This window comes from Prinia subflava, chromosome 23 (assembly GCF_021018805.1).
Source record: "Prinia subflava isolate CZ2003 ecotype Zambia chromosome 23, Cam_Psub_1.2, whole genome shotgun sequence".
Classification (NCBI taxonomy): Eukaryota; Metazoa; Chordata; class Aves; order Passeriformes; family Cisticolidae; genus Prinia; species Prinia subflava.
In genome coordinates, this window is record NC_086269.1 from 4769404 (window position 1) to 4786006 (window position 16603).

Below are 16603 nucleotides of genomic sequence, written 5' to 3' on the forward strand. Positions count from 1 at the left end.
AGCTGTACGATGAGTTTGCTGAGCTGGGCTGTGGGATTCCTCATCAGAGGCAGAGGATGGAGCCCCGGGGGCCTGACTGTGACAGCTCAAACCACTGGGAAATGATCCTGTCTTGCCCAGCACACTGGATCAGCCTCTCTGTCCCTGCAGATGCAGTTTCCTCTGGGACTGAGGGGTTGTCCTTGACCCCCGGGAGGCAGAGGGGACTGCTGGTGGCTCGGTGGCCTCTGTCCCTGGGCACGCCGTGCTCCTGTGGCCATTGGGTGATGTGTATAACCTCTACGGGGATGGGGACAACCAGCCTCCCCTGGACGGCGAGCCCAGGCTCTGTGCTGGGAGGCTGCGGGTCACAGCACCACTGCGGGAAGGAGGGAACTTATGCAGGCAGCCAGGCCAGGGGAGTTACCCCAGGAGCATCCCAGCAGCACCGCGGGCAGGCCGGCACCGCAGAGCTCACAGCGCCGCTGCCTCTGCCCGGACCCAGGGGACAGCGAGGGCTGATGTGCCCCCGCCGCCCCTCCAGCCGCGCCCGCTGCCCGGTCCCGCTGCCCGGTCCCGCTGCCCGGTCCCGCTGCCCGGTCCCGCAGCCCCGGGCGGGCACGGCCCGAGCCCAGCGCGGGGCCGGGCGCGGCGCAGGCGCTGCCGGCGGGGGCGGGCGGGCGCGGGGCCCCGCCCGGGCGGGGCGGGCCGGGCTCGGGGCGCCTGCGCTGCCGTAGCGGTCCCTGGGCCGCCCGTCCCGGCCGGGTCGCTGTCGGTGCGGGGGGCGGCGGTAGCGGCGCGGGGCGAGCCCCCGGTCCCGAGCCCCCCACCCGCCTCTCCGCAGCCGCCTCGCCGGGACCCCGCCTCGCCTGCAGCTCCTGCCGCCCCTCCGGGGGCTCCGGGTAAGCCGCTCCCGCCGTGTTCCCGTGGGCGCCCCCCGCCCGGCGCTCCGCATGCCCTCCCCGCCTTCCTCTTTGCCTCCCTCCCCGCGGCCCCTTTGCTGCTCCGGGGGAGCGGAGCGGGGGCGGCCACCCGGAGCCCCGGGGCGCTGCGGGCCGGGGTCCATCCGGCGCCGGGTGCCGCTCCCGCGGGGCGGCCGCGCTGCGGGCCCGGGGCTCCCCCGCTCCTCCTCTGTTGCTGGCTCGGGCTCCCTTTGTCCTCTCCCGGGGATGCTGCCGGGCTCATCCGCCGGTCGGGCCGCGGGGCCGCCACCCCAGTGCCACGCCGGTGTCACCTCCCGGGTCGAGCCCCGGTGCGGGGGCGTCCGGCCCCGCTCCGTCCCGCGGCCCCCGGGGTGATGGGTGGGCTCGGAGCGCCCATCCCCGTGGAAGTGCCCCGAGCACCAACAGGTGGTTTGGCACCGACACTTTCTCATTTCTTTCCCTTCCCTTTTTCTCCTGCACCCCATTCTGTCCGATTTTCCTGGTTTGATCTCTAGGAAGTGAAAACCGCCCATGACTTTTACACCTCCCGCTCACCACCTCAGGGTGCAACCCCCCATCTCCGGGTGTCCAACCCCATTTCTGGGGCTGTCACCTCCGAGGGTGTGACCCCATATCCAGGGGCACTCGCAGAGTGTGACCCCCCCACTTGTCTGTGTCACTCTGAGCTGCTCCTCCATAAAGCCGTGACCCCACCTCACATAAAGCCGTAATTCCATCTCAAAAGTCACACAGATCCTCACCAGCTCCTGTCCCGCGGGGAGCCTGCGAAGGCGGCACACACGGAGCTGCTGTCTGGGAGGGAGGTGGATTGCGGGGTGTAAAAACCTGCAAAAACTGAACAGAAAGAGTCATTTGAGTGTGTTGGCAGTGCCTGGGGTTGTAAAAATAGGAAGTGTCTCACCTGTTTTGTCTGCAATTTCTAGTAATAGTTGCAAAACTCTGTTACCTTACTGCGAGTTATGTGGTGCCCAGGAGGAGCAGGGTAAGGCGCAGTTGGACATTTGAAATCTTTGGGGTTTTTTGTGCGTATCAGGAAATAGAGCTGGGGTGTCAAATATCCTGAAACTGCTGCTGACTGAGGGTACCACACTTCAGTATTTATATACTCTATTGTCAGAAATAAAAGGATATTCAGATATATATCTTGCTTAAAAATAAATATGTCACAGACTTGGGTTTGGATTTTGGGCTATTTTTTAACCTACAACTTGCTTAAAGGCAGTGATCCTCTGGATTTGGTCAAATTTCTCTGAGAAAACATCGAGTGAAAGTGCTTAAGGGCAAGTAAATGCCCTTTTTGCTCATTCCTCAGTTGCTCTGTTATTGGGATGACTTTCAGGATTTAGATAAATTTCACAGCAGAGGAACCAGTAGGCAACTGGTGGAATTATTTCTGCAGGGGTTATGGGAAGAATAACTTCTGGATTAGATGCTTCAGTGTGATCTTCCTGAGTTTTGAACATTCATTAAAGATAGAACGTGGTGGGAGCAATAAACATTTGCAGTACTGGCTGAAATTGTGGTTTTTGAGGCACAAACTTTCTTAAGTTTCCTTCCCTCTAATTTCAGATCAAAAACGTTCAAAACAGGAAGTTTGACTTGTACCTTTTATTTTGTAAGACTTTTCCCTGCTCAGCTTAGACCGGTGATGTTGTTAAAATCTGAACTCTGTGATTAAGCATCACTTACTGGCTTTGGGCTCGTGTTTGAGGATTATTTATCATTTATAATGTTTGATGTTCCTCCCTCCTCCTTTCGTGCCAGCCATGGCCATGACAGGCCCCACGCCGTGCTCGTCCATGAGTAACCACACCAAGGAGAGAGTCACGATGACAAAGGTGACGTTGGAGAACTTCTACAGCAACCTCATTGCCCAGCACGAGGAGCGGGAGATGAGGTAAAAATCCTCCTTGTTTCCCTTCCATACTGGATAAGAGCCAAAATTTATATTGAAGGAATTTAGTTTTCTTGTGCCAAAGCACAAATAAAATCACAGACTGCTTTGTGTTAGAAAGGACCTTAAAGCTCATCCTGTTCCACCCCCGGCCATGGGCAGGGACAGCTTCCACTGTCCCAGGTTGCTACAAGGTCCATCCAAACCTGGCCTTGGACACTTCCTGGGATCCAGGGGCAGCCACAGCTGCTCTGGGCACCCTGTGCCAGGGCCTCCCACCCTCACAGAAAAGAATTCCTTCCCAATATCCCACCTAACCCTGTCCTCTGGTAGTGGGAAGCCATTCCCTGTGTCCTGTCCCTCCATCCCTTGTCCCAAGTCCTTCTCCAGCTCTCCTGGAGCCCCTTTAGGCCCTGCAAGGGGCTCTCACGTCTCCCTGGAGCCTTCTTCTCTCCAGGCTGAACATTCCCAGCTGTCCCAGCCTTTCCTCCCAGCAGAGCTGCTCCATCCCTCTGCTCATCCTGGTGCCTCCTCTGGCCTGGCTCCAGCAGCCCCAGCCCCTTCCTGTGCTGGGCCCTGCAGGTGGGGTCTCACCTGGGCAGGCAGAGGGGGAAAATCCCCACCCTGGGGACTCAGCCCAGGGCTTGGGGGGTCTGGGCTGGGGCATGTCCAGCTCTGCCTCACCCCCAAGCCCTTCTCCCAGGACTGCTCCCAGTCCTTTCTCTGTGTCTGTGCTGGGATTGCCCCAATCCATGGGCAGGACCTGCAGGAAGCCAATGCAAGGAGCCAAGGAGGGGATGCTGTGAGGAGCCACCAGTGACTGACTCAACCTGGGGCACCTCTTCAAGTTCCCCAGTCCGATATAACAAAGGACTGGGCTGAGCTGTGGGGCTTTCCTTGGGCTGGAACTCTCTAATTTGCTGAATATCCTCAGGTTGTAGCACTGAGACTTCTGCTGTTCTCCCAGCTTGCCGTGGAGTCTATAAGCAGAATTTGGAAAATGGTGCAGTGTTGGTTTGGCTTTGCTGCCCAAGCTCTGAGGAGCTCCCCAATGCCTGCTCACTGCAAGAGCTGCAGAAATGAGGAAGCAATTTAGAAATAAATATTAATGTGCAAAGATATTTTCTTCAAAGCTTCAAATGAGTAAAGAGAGACTGAGCTCCACTTCAGGCAGAAATATCACTGATTTAATTAATTTCGTTCTCTTCACACAGCTCTTGCCTTTAAAATTTATTTACTTATTATGAGCACTGTTGTGTACTCCCAAAATCTCAATTTTTTTTTCTGTTTAGGATCAAGACCTTGTCTGAACAAACAGACTGGACTTTCTAAGTTACATGTTTTTGTAACAACAGATGTCTGTGGGTGTGTAATTTGGAGTATAAATGGTGTTGACACTGTATCCTGAAGTGCAGATTGACCCTGTTAGGGGTACTTGGGGGAATTTCAGCATGGCTTTGCCTCACCCAGTCCTGCTGAGCTGTTTAATTCTGTGTATTGCACAGACTTTGCTACTGGAGTTGCTGGTTTGAGTGTGGATTGGGATGAGTGGGCAGGGCTCATGGAATTTGTGCAAGGGCATTTTCACTGTGAGTGATTCTGAAGAGATAACCCCAAATATTATCACATCGCAGCAGCTGCAGAGAGCCCCAGGAGACAGGAAGAGGCTCTTGCAAAGAATGACTTGCAGAAAGAGAAGGAATTCTTTAGTACAATTGTAATGTCCCAAACCACCAGTCCCAGTTCAGCCAGCTGTTAATATGACTGGCACTGGGAAAAACTTCCCAGAGGATAATCATAACAAGTGTCCCCTGAAGTCATTCCCCTTTAAAGTCTTGCTTCCTCCTTTCTTTTCTCCCAAATAATCCTTTTGTACTAAGGCTGTAAATATTTCTGATTCTTTAAGGGGGAGAACATGTACAGACAAGTTTCCTCTTCCCAAATATTTTGAGTATCTCAGGGATTAGGGAATCTAAAATAACTTTTCTCATCTTGCATGTGAATTGTTTGAAGTGCAGAGAAACTTTAAATGTGTTTGAATACCAATTCTCCCTGGAAAAAGTGAAATTCTGGTGTTTAAGTGCTTCTTATGGCTCTGGCCTGAAGTGACTTGCCCAGCTGTCAGAGACAGACAGGAACAGAACCCAGATCTCTCAATTTGTATTTGTGTACAGCAAAAATGTACACTTGAATAACTTGTGAAACTCAAGGCAGGCTTAAGTTTATTAAAACCAGAGAGGACAAGGTTGGAATTATAAAACTGGATTGTAGATTCTTCAGAATTAATTTCCTGAGTCTCTCCTGTACATCTTTACCCTCGTAACTTGCTGGCACAGACCAGAGGCTGTGGATATGTGCACCTTGTTATGAAACAACATTAATGATTCAACTTGAGTTTTTTTTTTTTTTAATTTGATTTAAAAAGCAAGGTTAATGATTCAACCTCTATTTTTCTAATTTGTCTGCTCTAGACAAAAGAAACTAGAACAAATGATGGAAGAAGAAGGCCTAAAAGATGAAGAGGTAATGAATATGGAAAAACTATCTTAATGGTTAAATACAAGAAATGTTCTTTTCTAAATGGAGATCTGGGATCTTGCCTTGGAATTGCTGTGGTGCCTGTGGAACCCACCTGCAGAACTCTCACTGGGGTCTCTTAAACTCTAGAAAAGAATCAGGAGGTCGGCACATGCACAAAAGGAGACGGAGTTCCTTCGCCTGAAGAGAACCAGGCTCGGACTGGAGGACTTTGAGTCTCTAAAAGTAATAGGCAGAGGAGCATTTGGAGAGGTGAGTCCAGAAAAAAATGACTACAAGTGTTTTTAAGTGGCTCTGGTGTTTGTTAAAGACTTGCTCAGTTTCTACAAGGGAAAGGTAACAACCACAGATGGACTTTAGCTGAGCAGTCAGGTGCAGCTGGTTTTTTACCTAAAAAATGCTGGTTCAAGACATCCTGTGCTTAAAGCAAATGGAATGATGTTGAAAAGGACCTGATGGACAGTTAAATACAGGTTTGCAGTGGGTTTTAAAGGTGGACTTAGGGAGAGGTGGAGGGCCCTTGCAAAGTCTCTTGTGGTGGCTTTGGACCACCTGCTTTAGGTGTCGGTGTCCTCTGTGTTGAAATAACTGCAGCTCCTGGCATTAACAGCACTTTGTGCCATTCCTTGCACTGTGTAATGCTTTATAATCTGAGATAAATAAATGAAATGGAAGCCAAGGGCTCGATAGCCAACTGTGTCAGGAGTTGGGAATGCTGGGTTTGATGGAATCCTTGTGCCCCCAGGTGCGTCTGGTGCAGAAGAAGGACACGGGGCACGTTTATGCCATGAAAATCCTGCGCAAAGCTGACATGCTTGAGAAGGAGCAGGTGAGCAACAACAGCAGGAACTGTACCATGGATCACTCTGGGAGCTCACTGTGGTGGGTGCAGAGGAGGAGTGGGCATCTGTGCTTTTGTTTAGTGGTTAAAAATTCTGGGGTTTTTTTACGGCTTTTCTTACAGAGGAAATCAGAAAAATCTCTGAATTCACAAGGACTCCTTTGCTAGTGGGCTCCTTCAACACAAAGTCTTGTGCAAATGATTCGATGCAGATTTCAAAGCCAGTGTTTTACTGCATTTCTGACTACAGGATCTGATATAAATATCAGAGATAAAACTGCTGGAATTCAGAGACAAAAAGCAGCAGCATTTAACATTTTTTAGACTTTCCTTTGCTGGTAGTTCTGGATATATAATGATCTGGGACAGTCATTCTGGGATGAAGCCTTTGTGTTTTCAAAAAGACATATAATGATTAGATATATTTGTAAAGAATTGAGATTTTTGTATATAGGATTTATATAATGTATAGGTTTAATAGGTGTATATATAATAAAATATATGTATATAATCAACTACATGTTGAAGTTCTCATAGTGCCTCTGCCTTTGTGCAGAAGTTGGACTTTTGTCATCTCAATATTTGATGCTGCTCAGAATAATAATGGAATTGCCTGTGAAATAAATGCATTTACTAAAAGTGATCCCATGCACTGTGTGTGTCCAGGTTGGCCACATCCGTGCGGAGCGGGACATCCTGGTGGAGGCAGACAGCCTGTGGGTTGTGAAGATGTTCTACAGTTTCCAGGACAAGCTAAACCTCTACCTGATCATGGAGTTCCTGCCTGGAGGTAACTCTGGGATGCAAGGGCTGCTCACCTTTTGTTTAGGATTGCTAATTTCTTCATTGCAAATGCAGTCTGGGACAGAGTGTATGTGGGTGCCCTGCAGTGGTGTTTGTACTGTATATCTGGGAGGGATCAAGATTTCTGCTTTTTAGGGTGCTGAGATGTTTGGTAGGCTTGAGGTTTCCTGTTTGGGTCTTCAAGCTGCAGGTATTTAAATTTGGCTTTAATAATCTTCTAGTTCCTATCCTTGCTATGCCCTGGCTGTCTACAGAGCCGCAGCATTTCCAACCTCTAACCTGCTGTTTTGAGCTGAACGCAGCAGAAATAGCTTTATTCTATAAATGTCTTCAGACTTGGTGAGAGTGGAGGCTGTGTGTTCACCTCTGGGGGTTTTCAGGTGACATGATGACTCTGTTGATGAAGAAGGACACTCTGACAGAGGAGGAGACGCAGTTCTACATCGCCGAGACCGTGCTCGCCATCGACTCCATCCACCAGCTGGGATTCATCCACCGGGACATCAAACCTGACAACCTCCTCCTGGACAGCAAGGTAAGGGCTGCCCATTGCCTGGGGAGGAGCAGAGAGGCCTTGGGATTGTTCATATCGACCTCAAGGGGCCTTGGCAGCTGTGGAAGAAGGTGGTGCCTCTGTATTTAGTTCCTTCCAGCTTTTGAGGGCATATCTGCCAAATTGCCCGGGAAAATCCCCAAAAGCCAGGAAAGACCCCAGCTCCACTCAGACCTTGAGCTCTTCTGCCAGCTGTTTAAACTATTTTTGGCTATTTCAGATGCAGTTTAAAGCACGTGGTTTCAGTTCCCTCATAGGCAAAGCTGTTTCCTTTTCCTCTCACATCTGTCACACTCCCACTTGCCAGCTCTGCTCGTACCAAATGTGGGACGTGGCTGTTCCAGCAGCCAGGCTGAGAATGGAGAATCCCCCTCAGGATCAGGGTGCTCCTGAGGGCTGCCCAGGCTACCTGGTTATTGCAGGCACTTTGCAGAAAGCCTGATTGCTTCAGTGTCCTCCTTCAGTGTCACTCCAAGTTTGCCTAAAATCAAGATTTCTTGGAAAGAGTTTGCCAGCAGTAAATAATGACTTTCCCACTACCGTGGAATGCACTGGTGGAATTACTGCAGAATCCCAGAATTTGGGTTGAAAAGGACCTTGAAACTCATCCTGTTCCACCCTCTGCTGCTGTCCCAGGCTGCTCCAAGCCCCATCCAGCCTGGCCTTGAACACTTCAGGGCTGGGACAGCCACAGCTTCTCCAAACAGTGTGTCCAATTCAGAATGTTTGCATCTAGACATTCACACATTAGGAGTTTGAAAAGGAGGTATATTAAATATATACACTCCTAAAAATTGTACATAGTCAGTGTGGTCACCAGGACAGATTCAGTCACTGAACTGAGGGTGTTTTTTATCTCTTGGGGCCAATACACAACCCAGGGACTGCAGCTGCCTCTGGAGATGTTTCCTTTCACCCTGAAGTGTTTGGGAACTTGCAGAGCAAAGGTTTCCTGAAGTGAATTGTCACTGGGCTTTCTCTGTGGAGTAGCAATGGAAGTATTGATGGCTTCATTCCCTTTACACATTCAGTGCTAGGTTTAGGAAGGCAAAGGACATTGAGGGGCTGGAGCGTGTCCAGAGAAGGGAATGGAGCTGGGGAAGGGTCTGGAGCACCAGGAGGGGCTGAGAGACCACAGGGGGCTCAGCCTGGAGAAAAGGAGGCTCAGGAGGGACCTTCTGCCTCTCCCTGACAGGGAGGTGCAGCCAGGTGGGGGTCAGGCTCTTCTGCCATGTCTCAAGTGAAAGAATCAGAGGAACTGGCCTTAAGTTGTGCTGGAGAGGTTCAGATTAGATACTACATTTTTTTTCCACTGCAGGAGTGGTCAGGCATTGGAATAAATTGCCCAGGGAAGTGGTGGAGTCACAGTCTCTGGAAGTGTTTAAGAGGCATCTGGATGTGGCACTTGGGGATATCATTTAGAGGTGTTGATGATGGTGTTGGGTTCTCTTCCAGCCTTGCTGATGCCAAGATTTACTGTGACAATGTCTTTTTTGTTTGTTTGTTTTTGTTTATTCCTAGGGCCACGTGAAACTCTCAGATTTTGGTCTATGTACTGGACTGAAGAAAGCCCACAGGACAGAATTTTACAGGAACTTGAATCACAGTCTTCCCAGTGACTTCAGTAAGTTCTTTGGCTCCAAAGGGTATCTGCTTGGTTGCTCTTGGGTCCTGACACAACTCATTTCAGTGTGAGGGTGTGGCTGCAGTGAGGAGTCTAAATTTTCACTTTCTGTGAAATAAAAATAATTTCAGTTACTTTAAACCCATTTTCATTTCCAGCAGTTTGTCTCTGAAACAGACTCTGCTGAAGCCCTTTGCACGTGTAATAAAATGAGAACTCAGTGAGTTGGTAGCTGCTGGCTGCATCTCAAGTGTTACTGAAATTAATAAAGCAGCACAGCCTCTGAGTACCCAGGATTATTCTCTGAGGGGAATAGCTTGGATCATGGAGACATCAACCCTGAAAATGTGATTTGCTAATGAAAGGCTTGATTAGATGTTGCCCATATTTCACAGGTTTGGAAGTTGCTGAGAGATTTATGTTTGGGATATTGACACACATCTTAAACGAGATCTTTAGTGTAAAGGTTTGAGGGTAAATATATATTGGGTGTCCAGCAGGATTCAGTCACAGCTATTGAATCTCCTTCAGCTTTCCAGAACATGAATTCCAAAAGGAAAGCAGAGACGTGGAAGAGGAATCGGCGGCAGTTGGTGAGTGGGTTCCACCTGCTTGGAAATGTTCCTGCTGAGGTGTTGCATCCAAATGGAACATGGATTTACATTAAGTTTTTAATGTATCTGGGTTCTGGACAATCCTGAAAGGAAAAGATTGAGGCATTTTTTAAAAAGAAAAGGAATGACTCTGGTTTGTCCTTCATCCATCTGCTGAACAGCTGGTGACATATGTGCTAGAGACAGCACTGCCATAATTATTTACATGGATATCTGAAGTCTCCCAGCCAAAACGATCAGTTCTTGCCACTTCCCATCTCACACAGGGCTGCTGGCCCATTCCAAGGTGACCCATTCCAGGACAGTGATACCCTTCCCTGTTTTCCTGATGCTATTTTAAGATTCTCTCACATGAAGATGTTGATTTTGTCTCTACATATCTTGGAAGAAAGGCTTTAAATACCTTTGCTAAAGGATCTCAGAGACAATCTGGTGTCTTCCTCTAAATAACCACTGTTGTGGAAGTTCCCATGTCCATGGCAGGCAGTTTTCCCTACAGATGTGTAACTACTGGTGTTTGTTCCAGGCCTTTTCCACGGTGGGAACTCCAGATTACATTGCTCCTGAGGTTTTCATGCAGACTGGATACAACAAGCTGTGTGACTGGTGGTCCCTGGGGGTCATCATGTATGAGATGTTGATAGGTAAGGAACAGGCAGGGCAGGGCTGTAGGCGGGAACGGTGGAGCAGGACATCAGAATATTCACAGAATCCCAGAATCCCAGATTGGTTTGGGTTGGAAGGGATCTTAAAGCTCATCCAGTCCCACCCCTGCCATGAGCAGAGACACCTTCCACTGTCCCAGGCTGCTCCAAGCCCTGTCCAACCTGGCCCTGGCCACTTCCAGGGCTGGGACAGCTACATCTTCCCTGGACAGCCTATTTCTGTGCTTGGGGTCAAGTTCCCAGAGCATCCACTCCTTGCCTGGTCTTTGAGGTGTGTTCTGACTTCAGGAATTAGTTTTGCTTGGATCCAGGATTGTATTTTTGTTTCTTTTCAGGTTATCCACCATTCTGTTCTGAGACTCCTCAAGAGACGTATAAGAAAGTGATGAACTGGAAGGAGACCCTGACATTTCCTCCAGAGGTTCCAATCTCTGATAAAGCAAAGGATCTTATTTTAAGGTGCCAGCCCCATGGTTTGCCAGTTAATACAGCGCTAATTTTCTTGTCTTGTCTCTATATTCTGTGCCTCTCATGTTTCACATGGAAAAACCCTGATGCTACAAACTCTTACACACATGCATCAAATGCATTACTTTTGTCTCTGAGGCCATTTAGTGGTTCCCTGTGCTAAAAAGGAGCTCCCATGGAAGTGCTGCTACTGTGGCAAAATGTTTCTGCTCCTTATTTTGCCTGCAAGCTTCTCATGGAATGACAAAAGTTCAATCCTTTTGACAGAGCTGACTTCTTGCAACAGCAATGATTTTGCCTTTGTATGCACTAGAGCATACAAATGTATCCCAGTGCTTGTTGACTCATTTGTACTTCAGTATCTGTTCTCAGAACAGAAATATAAATGTCTGGCTCTTTAGGCTTTATATGTTCTCCTGCTCTGCTCTGGTCCTGAAATAGAAAGGTCACATTTTCCTGTTGTGAAGGAATAGCACATCTTAACTGTGGCATTGGACATGACATTCCTGCACATAACTTTGTGTGTTGGTTTTCCTGTGGAAGTTCTTAGTCTGTTCCATTTATATGTTAAGAAACTGCAGCAGTATCAGTTCAGAAAGCTGTTCCATTTCTGGATGGAATGCTTTCGTTTTCATTCTCCCTTCATTTTCATTCTTCCTTCCATCCCAGATTTTGCTGTGAATGGGAGCACAGAATTGGTGCATCTGGTGTGGAGGAAATAAAGAGTAACCCATTCTTTGAAGGGGTTGATTGGGAGCACATCAGGTAAGATGCTTTGCAGAAAAGCAACTGCTCTTCTCTAGGGGCTGCTCAGGCCAGCCCTGGTCTGCAGCAGGGAGCAGCTGACTGGCATTTATCATATCCAGCTGTGGGGGACAGCATTTTGCTCTGCCTGAAGCTTGCTGAGGTTTAGGTACTTTCAATCTTATGTTAAGAAATGGAAGGTGGCTGAATCCTGCTTTGTCTGCCTTTGAAATCTCAATGCTCCATCTGCTCTTCTTGGCAGGGAGAGACCTGCTGCGATTTCAATAGAAATTAAAAGCATTGATGATACCTCAAACTTTGATGAATTTCCAGAATCTGATATCCTTAAACCAACAGGTAAATAATTGTTTGATTCTCTGTGTAAACCTTCCTCTTCTCCTGTAGAATAATCCTTCCTGTTAGTCAGATCTTACTAGATGCTGATTCTTTTTTAATCATGACCAAAGAGCTTGGAAGCCTTGCAGTGCAGGGCTGCAAGCTGGAATTTGGGTTCCAGGAGATGCAGGCTTGTAAATGATGTGGGAGTTGCCTGAGAAAGGGCAGCTCTCAAAGGCAGTGGAGCTTCCAGAAAGTTCAAATCTCAGCAGGGCCTGAGAGCCCAATGCTGCAGGTTCCCCTCAGTGCTGATTCCTGCTGGCGCTTGGAGTAGGGGTAGGGAGAGGTGGAACTGAAGGGGATGTTCTGGTGTGAGTCTTTGAAGGATCACAGCAGAGTCACTCATTTGCTCCAGGAGTTTAAAAACAGAATCCCAGACTGGTTTGGGTTGGAAGGGACCTTAAAGCTCATCCCATTCCACCCTGCCATGGTCAGGGACACCTCCCACTGTCCCAGGTTGCTTCAAGCCCTGTCCAACCTGGCCTGGAACACTTCCAGGGATGGGGCATCCACCACCTCTCTGGGCAACCTGTGCCAGTGTTTCACAGCTCACATTGTAAAAAACTTCTTCTTTCTAAGTGCTCTGAATCTACCCTCTTTTAGCTTAAAATGCTTGTGCCATGTCCTGTGTCCCAGCAGTTCTTTCCTGGGATTGAAGCATGAAGCTGCATCCTGCGTTTAGGATATTTTGTTCCTTTAGAAACATTCATCCAGTGTTTTGTATAATAAACCCTGCAGTTCCAAAGGATAATTCTATTTCTTCTATGTCTTCCCAGTGGCAACAAGCAACCACCCAGAGACTGACTACAAGAACAAAGACTGGGTTTTTATCAATTACACCTACAAGCGTTTCGAGGGCCTGACAGCCCGAGGAGCAATTCCATCCTATATGAAAGGAGGGAAGTAACACAGCTTTACCTGGGACTTCTGAGCCATGGAATTCTGTTTATACCCATAAAAGAACTTGTCCTTTTTTATTAAAGGAAACTTGAGGGCTATCAACTCTCGGAGAAGACTTCAGGACTCTGTTTTGTTACACACCTGGTTGTTATTAAGGATTTTTTTCCTGCGCCATTGAAAAATTCCACATTTGTATCATCTCTGCTGCCAGCACCTTTTGCTGCTTCAGGAGCAAGAGTGTTTTTTATATTCTTTGCCAGACTGTCCAGTCCATTGGGAGATGAGAGCAAGCTTTCCCTTTGGCATTGCAAAGCACGGGATTCTACAGGACTGTGTCCAGTCCTGCATTAAGTGACAAACTCACTCTGCCAATTCTGCCAGCCCAGTAGCTGAGGACTCCAGGACAGAGGAAACAAAGCAATAATTGAAGCTTGAGACAGACAACTCTCCAGGAAACTGTCTACTCGAAGGACACAACTTGGATTGCCTTAACCTTACTTTGTAGTGCTGTTTTTATAATTCTCCTTGGAAGCCTCCTCAATAGCATTTCTCAGCTCTGTCGCTGTGGCCTCCAGTTCTGGTGCACTTTACTTTTGGTACTAAGTGACCCTCAAGCCATTTAGTATTTTTTTTGAAATTGAAAGATTTTGCAACACTTTTTCTTTCCTAAATAGAGGAGAAATGGGCCATTTCCTCCACTGAGCGCTGAGTTTTTGGTTACTGTATGTCAGGGTGGATCCATAAACAATGCAGATAAATTACAGCTGGCCACATAAGTGGGTCTGCAATAAGAGCAGAGGGAGGGAAATGCCAGGAACCTGATCCTTGGTGGGCAAGTTGTGCACAGCTGGGCCAGCCCCGAGGCTCCCCAGGCTGGCTGCTGCTGTTTCTCTGAGCTCTGCAGCATCTTCTGTGGTTTGAAGGCCAAACCCATCTTCTGTGGGTTTTTGCTGTTGGTGTTTAGCAGAACAGGATCAGAATGTTGCTGACAGGGGCCTGCCTGGTGTTCCCTCCCTGCTGTCCTGGCTGTTCTGTGGATGGTGGCTCACGGGGTCACTTTTGGGGCAGTGGAACCCACTGTGTCCACTCACTGATTGTTGCCTACTCTAATTTATAAAAGTACATTCAGTTTTGATCAGGTCCCTCCAGCAGAGCCCCAAAGTGCCTTTCCTTGCCTAAGCCTCTCTCAGAACATGACAGCATTTTGGGAGGGAGGATTCTGCCTCAGCTGAGCTTTTCCCAATTCCTTTTTCTAACCACAGGCTCCACTTTGTGCCTGTTTGTAGTTAACTCTGCAATTCCAGGGGCAGGTGGCATTAACCCTCTGGCCTGTGTGGTTCCAGTCTGGAATTTACAATCAGATATTAAAAATACAATTCAATGAGGTTTCTAAAAGTGTCTCTCAATTCAAATTGTTGGATTCCTGCAAACTTCTCTTGGTGCTGAACACTTAACTTTGGAGTACAGACAAGACAAAGCTCCAGTGATGTCTCACAGGAAAAAAAAGGCTTCCAGGTCTGTTTCGTGCTGATTTTCTTGATTAGAAAATGAAACAAAATGGATTTGTAGTAGAATTTTTTGATATATATATAGGTGCTTTTAGGGAATGTTTACCTAGATGTCTCTTGACTCGAGTGCCATCTGAAGGACTGGTGGGGGACTGCCAGTACTGTACAGAACTCGTCAGGGTCCTCCCCTCACCAGCCCTGTGCTTTTTGTACGTGTCCCACGAGTTTAGGACTTGCCATCAGCAGTTCAGACAGCAGCTGGATCCTACCAAGCTGAAATGCAAAACGAGCCTTAATTAGGAGTCTCAGGATCTCTGCAGTCTGAAGGGCTCGCTCGATGAACAAGGGCTAAAGGAAGGAATCACTTAGAGGATCAGGCTTGCACCAACTCACCCCTAGATCACATTCTGCTCCCTTTTCATTTGCATGAAGGACTGGTACCAGCTGCTCAAACTGTTCCATTCTTATCCTGAAGTTTCTTCTAGCCATTTGAAAATGATGCCTTATAAGCCATTGGAAGTAATGTAAGACAATTTTTTTTCAATTCCTAACAGCTTAGTTACTGCCTTAAAGCAAAAACAAAAATCAAAATCTTTTGAAGCTGCTGTGGATTAGGAACAAATGATTTTGAGATAATAGCTTCATTCTTAGCCCTTTACTGAAAGGGATCAGCATTTTTATTTATAAATACCAAAGATGAAAAAGCTAAACATTTTTTAGTTGTGATAAGTTGATGTAAAAAACCAACTCTAGTACTGTGTATTGTGCATTTTTAGTGCTGTGTTTGAAGTGGGACCCCTCACGTGTGGCACTGGAGTCCAAGGTGAAGTTTTCAAAGGCATGAGGAGCAGTTGGGTGCCTCATTCCTGCTGTCTTCCAGCAAAAGTTGGACGTCTTTGAATCCAATCCTGCTGGACACACCTTTGCAGCGAGAGGTTCTGTGTCCCAGGTGCATTGTGAGCCTGCATCCTGTTCCAGTTTTTTACCAACATTAGGGAAAAAAGTGTCTCCTGCAGTGTTTCCTTCCCAGGATCCATACTTCACTGCTAACAGCAAGGATTTTGGATGCCTGTTACATCTCCCATGGTAGCCAAACATTTTTACATATTTTTGTGTTTTGAGGTTGTTTGTATCTTTTACCTCTTTTTTTTTTTTTAAGATGCAATTGCTGGATTTTAGAAGTAATTCCAATCTGAATTTCCAATGGATCTGAACACCTTATGCTGCCAGTTCCTCTCTGTATCATGCCTAGCACAAAGCTGCACTAAGTGTTTCTTATCACTGTGCCCTGACTCTGCCTTAACCTCTAAGTTGAAGAAGTGTTCTGTAAATATTTAAAAGCTGTTACAAAATTGCACTGTACAATTTGGCAGGTGTAGTCAACTTTTTACGGAGCGATTTCATTGTGTTGTGTAAATAAAATCCTCTTAGTAAACACACTCTTGTTGGTGTTGTGTTTTCCAAAGAGGAATCAGGGAATCCTGGAATGGTTTGGGTTGGAAGGGAATTTAAAGCTCATCCAGTGCCACCCTGCCGTGGGCAGGGACACCTTCCACTGTCCCAGGTTGCTCCAAGCCCTGTCCAGCTTGGGCTTGGACATTTCCAGGGATTCAGGGGCAGCCACAGCTGCTCTGGGCACCCTGTGCCAGGCCTGCCCACCCTCACAGGGAACAATTCCTTCCCAATATCCCATCTAACCCTGCCCTGTGGCAGTGGGAAGCCATTCCCCTTGTCCAGGTCCTGATGAAGAGTCCTCCTCCACTTTTCTTGTAGCCCCTCCAGATAATGGAAGGTGCTGTGAGGTCTTCACACAAATCCCACCTTGTTCAAACTCTTAGTGCCCATCCCAAACTTCATCAAAAGAAGCCTGGAAGCACATCCAAGGCTGAAGATGGAAATCAAAGTCAGACCTGCTCCAAAGCTGTTTTCTTTGCAGACAAGGTAGAAGTGGAGAGCACTTTTCACAGCATTGACCAAAAATCCTGGGGCTTGTTGGAGATGCTGCAGTTTGTGGGTCAGCTGTGGCTTTGGGAGTGTTTGTGCTGCCTTTGGAACATCACTGTCATGAGGGATGAAGTGAACTTTGAGGTCCTCTCAGCCCTAATGGTGGGAACACTTCCCTGCCAAACCA

At 47.8% G+C, this 16603-nt stretch overlaps 1 protein-coding gene across 1 annotated transcript; it reads left to right on the forward strand.

Annotated features, from left to right (window-relative positions):
- The first annotated feature begins 686 nt into the window (after positions 1-686).
- STK38 (serine/threonine kinase 38) lies at positions 687-15909 on the forward strand. Its single transcript, XM_063418488.1, has 14 exons — positions 687-881; positions 2688-2820; positions 5289-5340; positions 5485-5607; positions 6101-6184; positions 6863-6986; positions 7381-7535; positions 9075-9177; positions 9709-9770; positions 10318-10435; positions 10792-10915; positions 11594-11689; positions 11931-12025; positions 12841-15909. Exons 2-14 carry the CDS (start codon positions 2690-2692, stop codon positions 12969-12971), a joined length of 1398 nt encoding a protein of 465 aa, XP_063274558.1. The 5' UTR covers positions 687-881; positions 2688-2689; the 3' UTR covers positions 12972-15909.
- The last annotated feature ends 694 nt before the right edge of the window (positions 15910-16603 follow it).

Coding starts and splice junctions, on each gene's coding strand:
- STK38 (XM_063418488.1), top strand. CDS start 2,690: ATGGCCATGACAGGCCCCACGCCGTGCTCGTCCATGAGTAACCACACC. Junction 5,608..6,100: donor GCAGAGGAGCATTTGGAGAG/GTGAGTCCAGAA, acceptor TTGTGCCCCCAG/GTGCGTCTGGTGCAGAAGAA. Junction 11,690..11,930: donor GTTGATTGGGAGCACATCAG/GTAAGATGCTTT, acceptor TCTTCTTGGCAG/GGAGAGACCTGCTGCGATTT.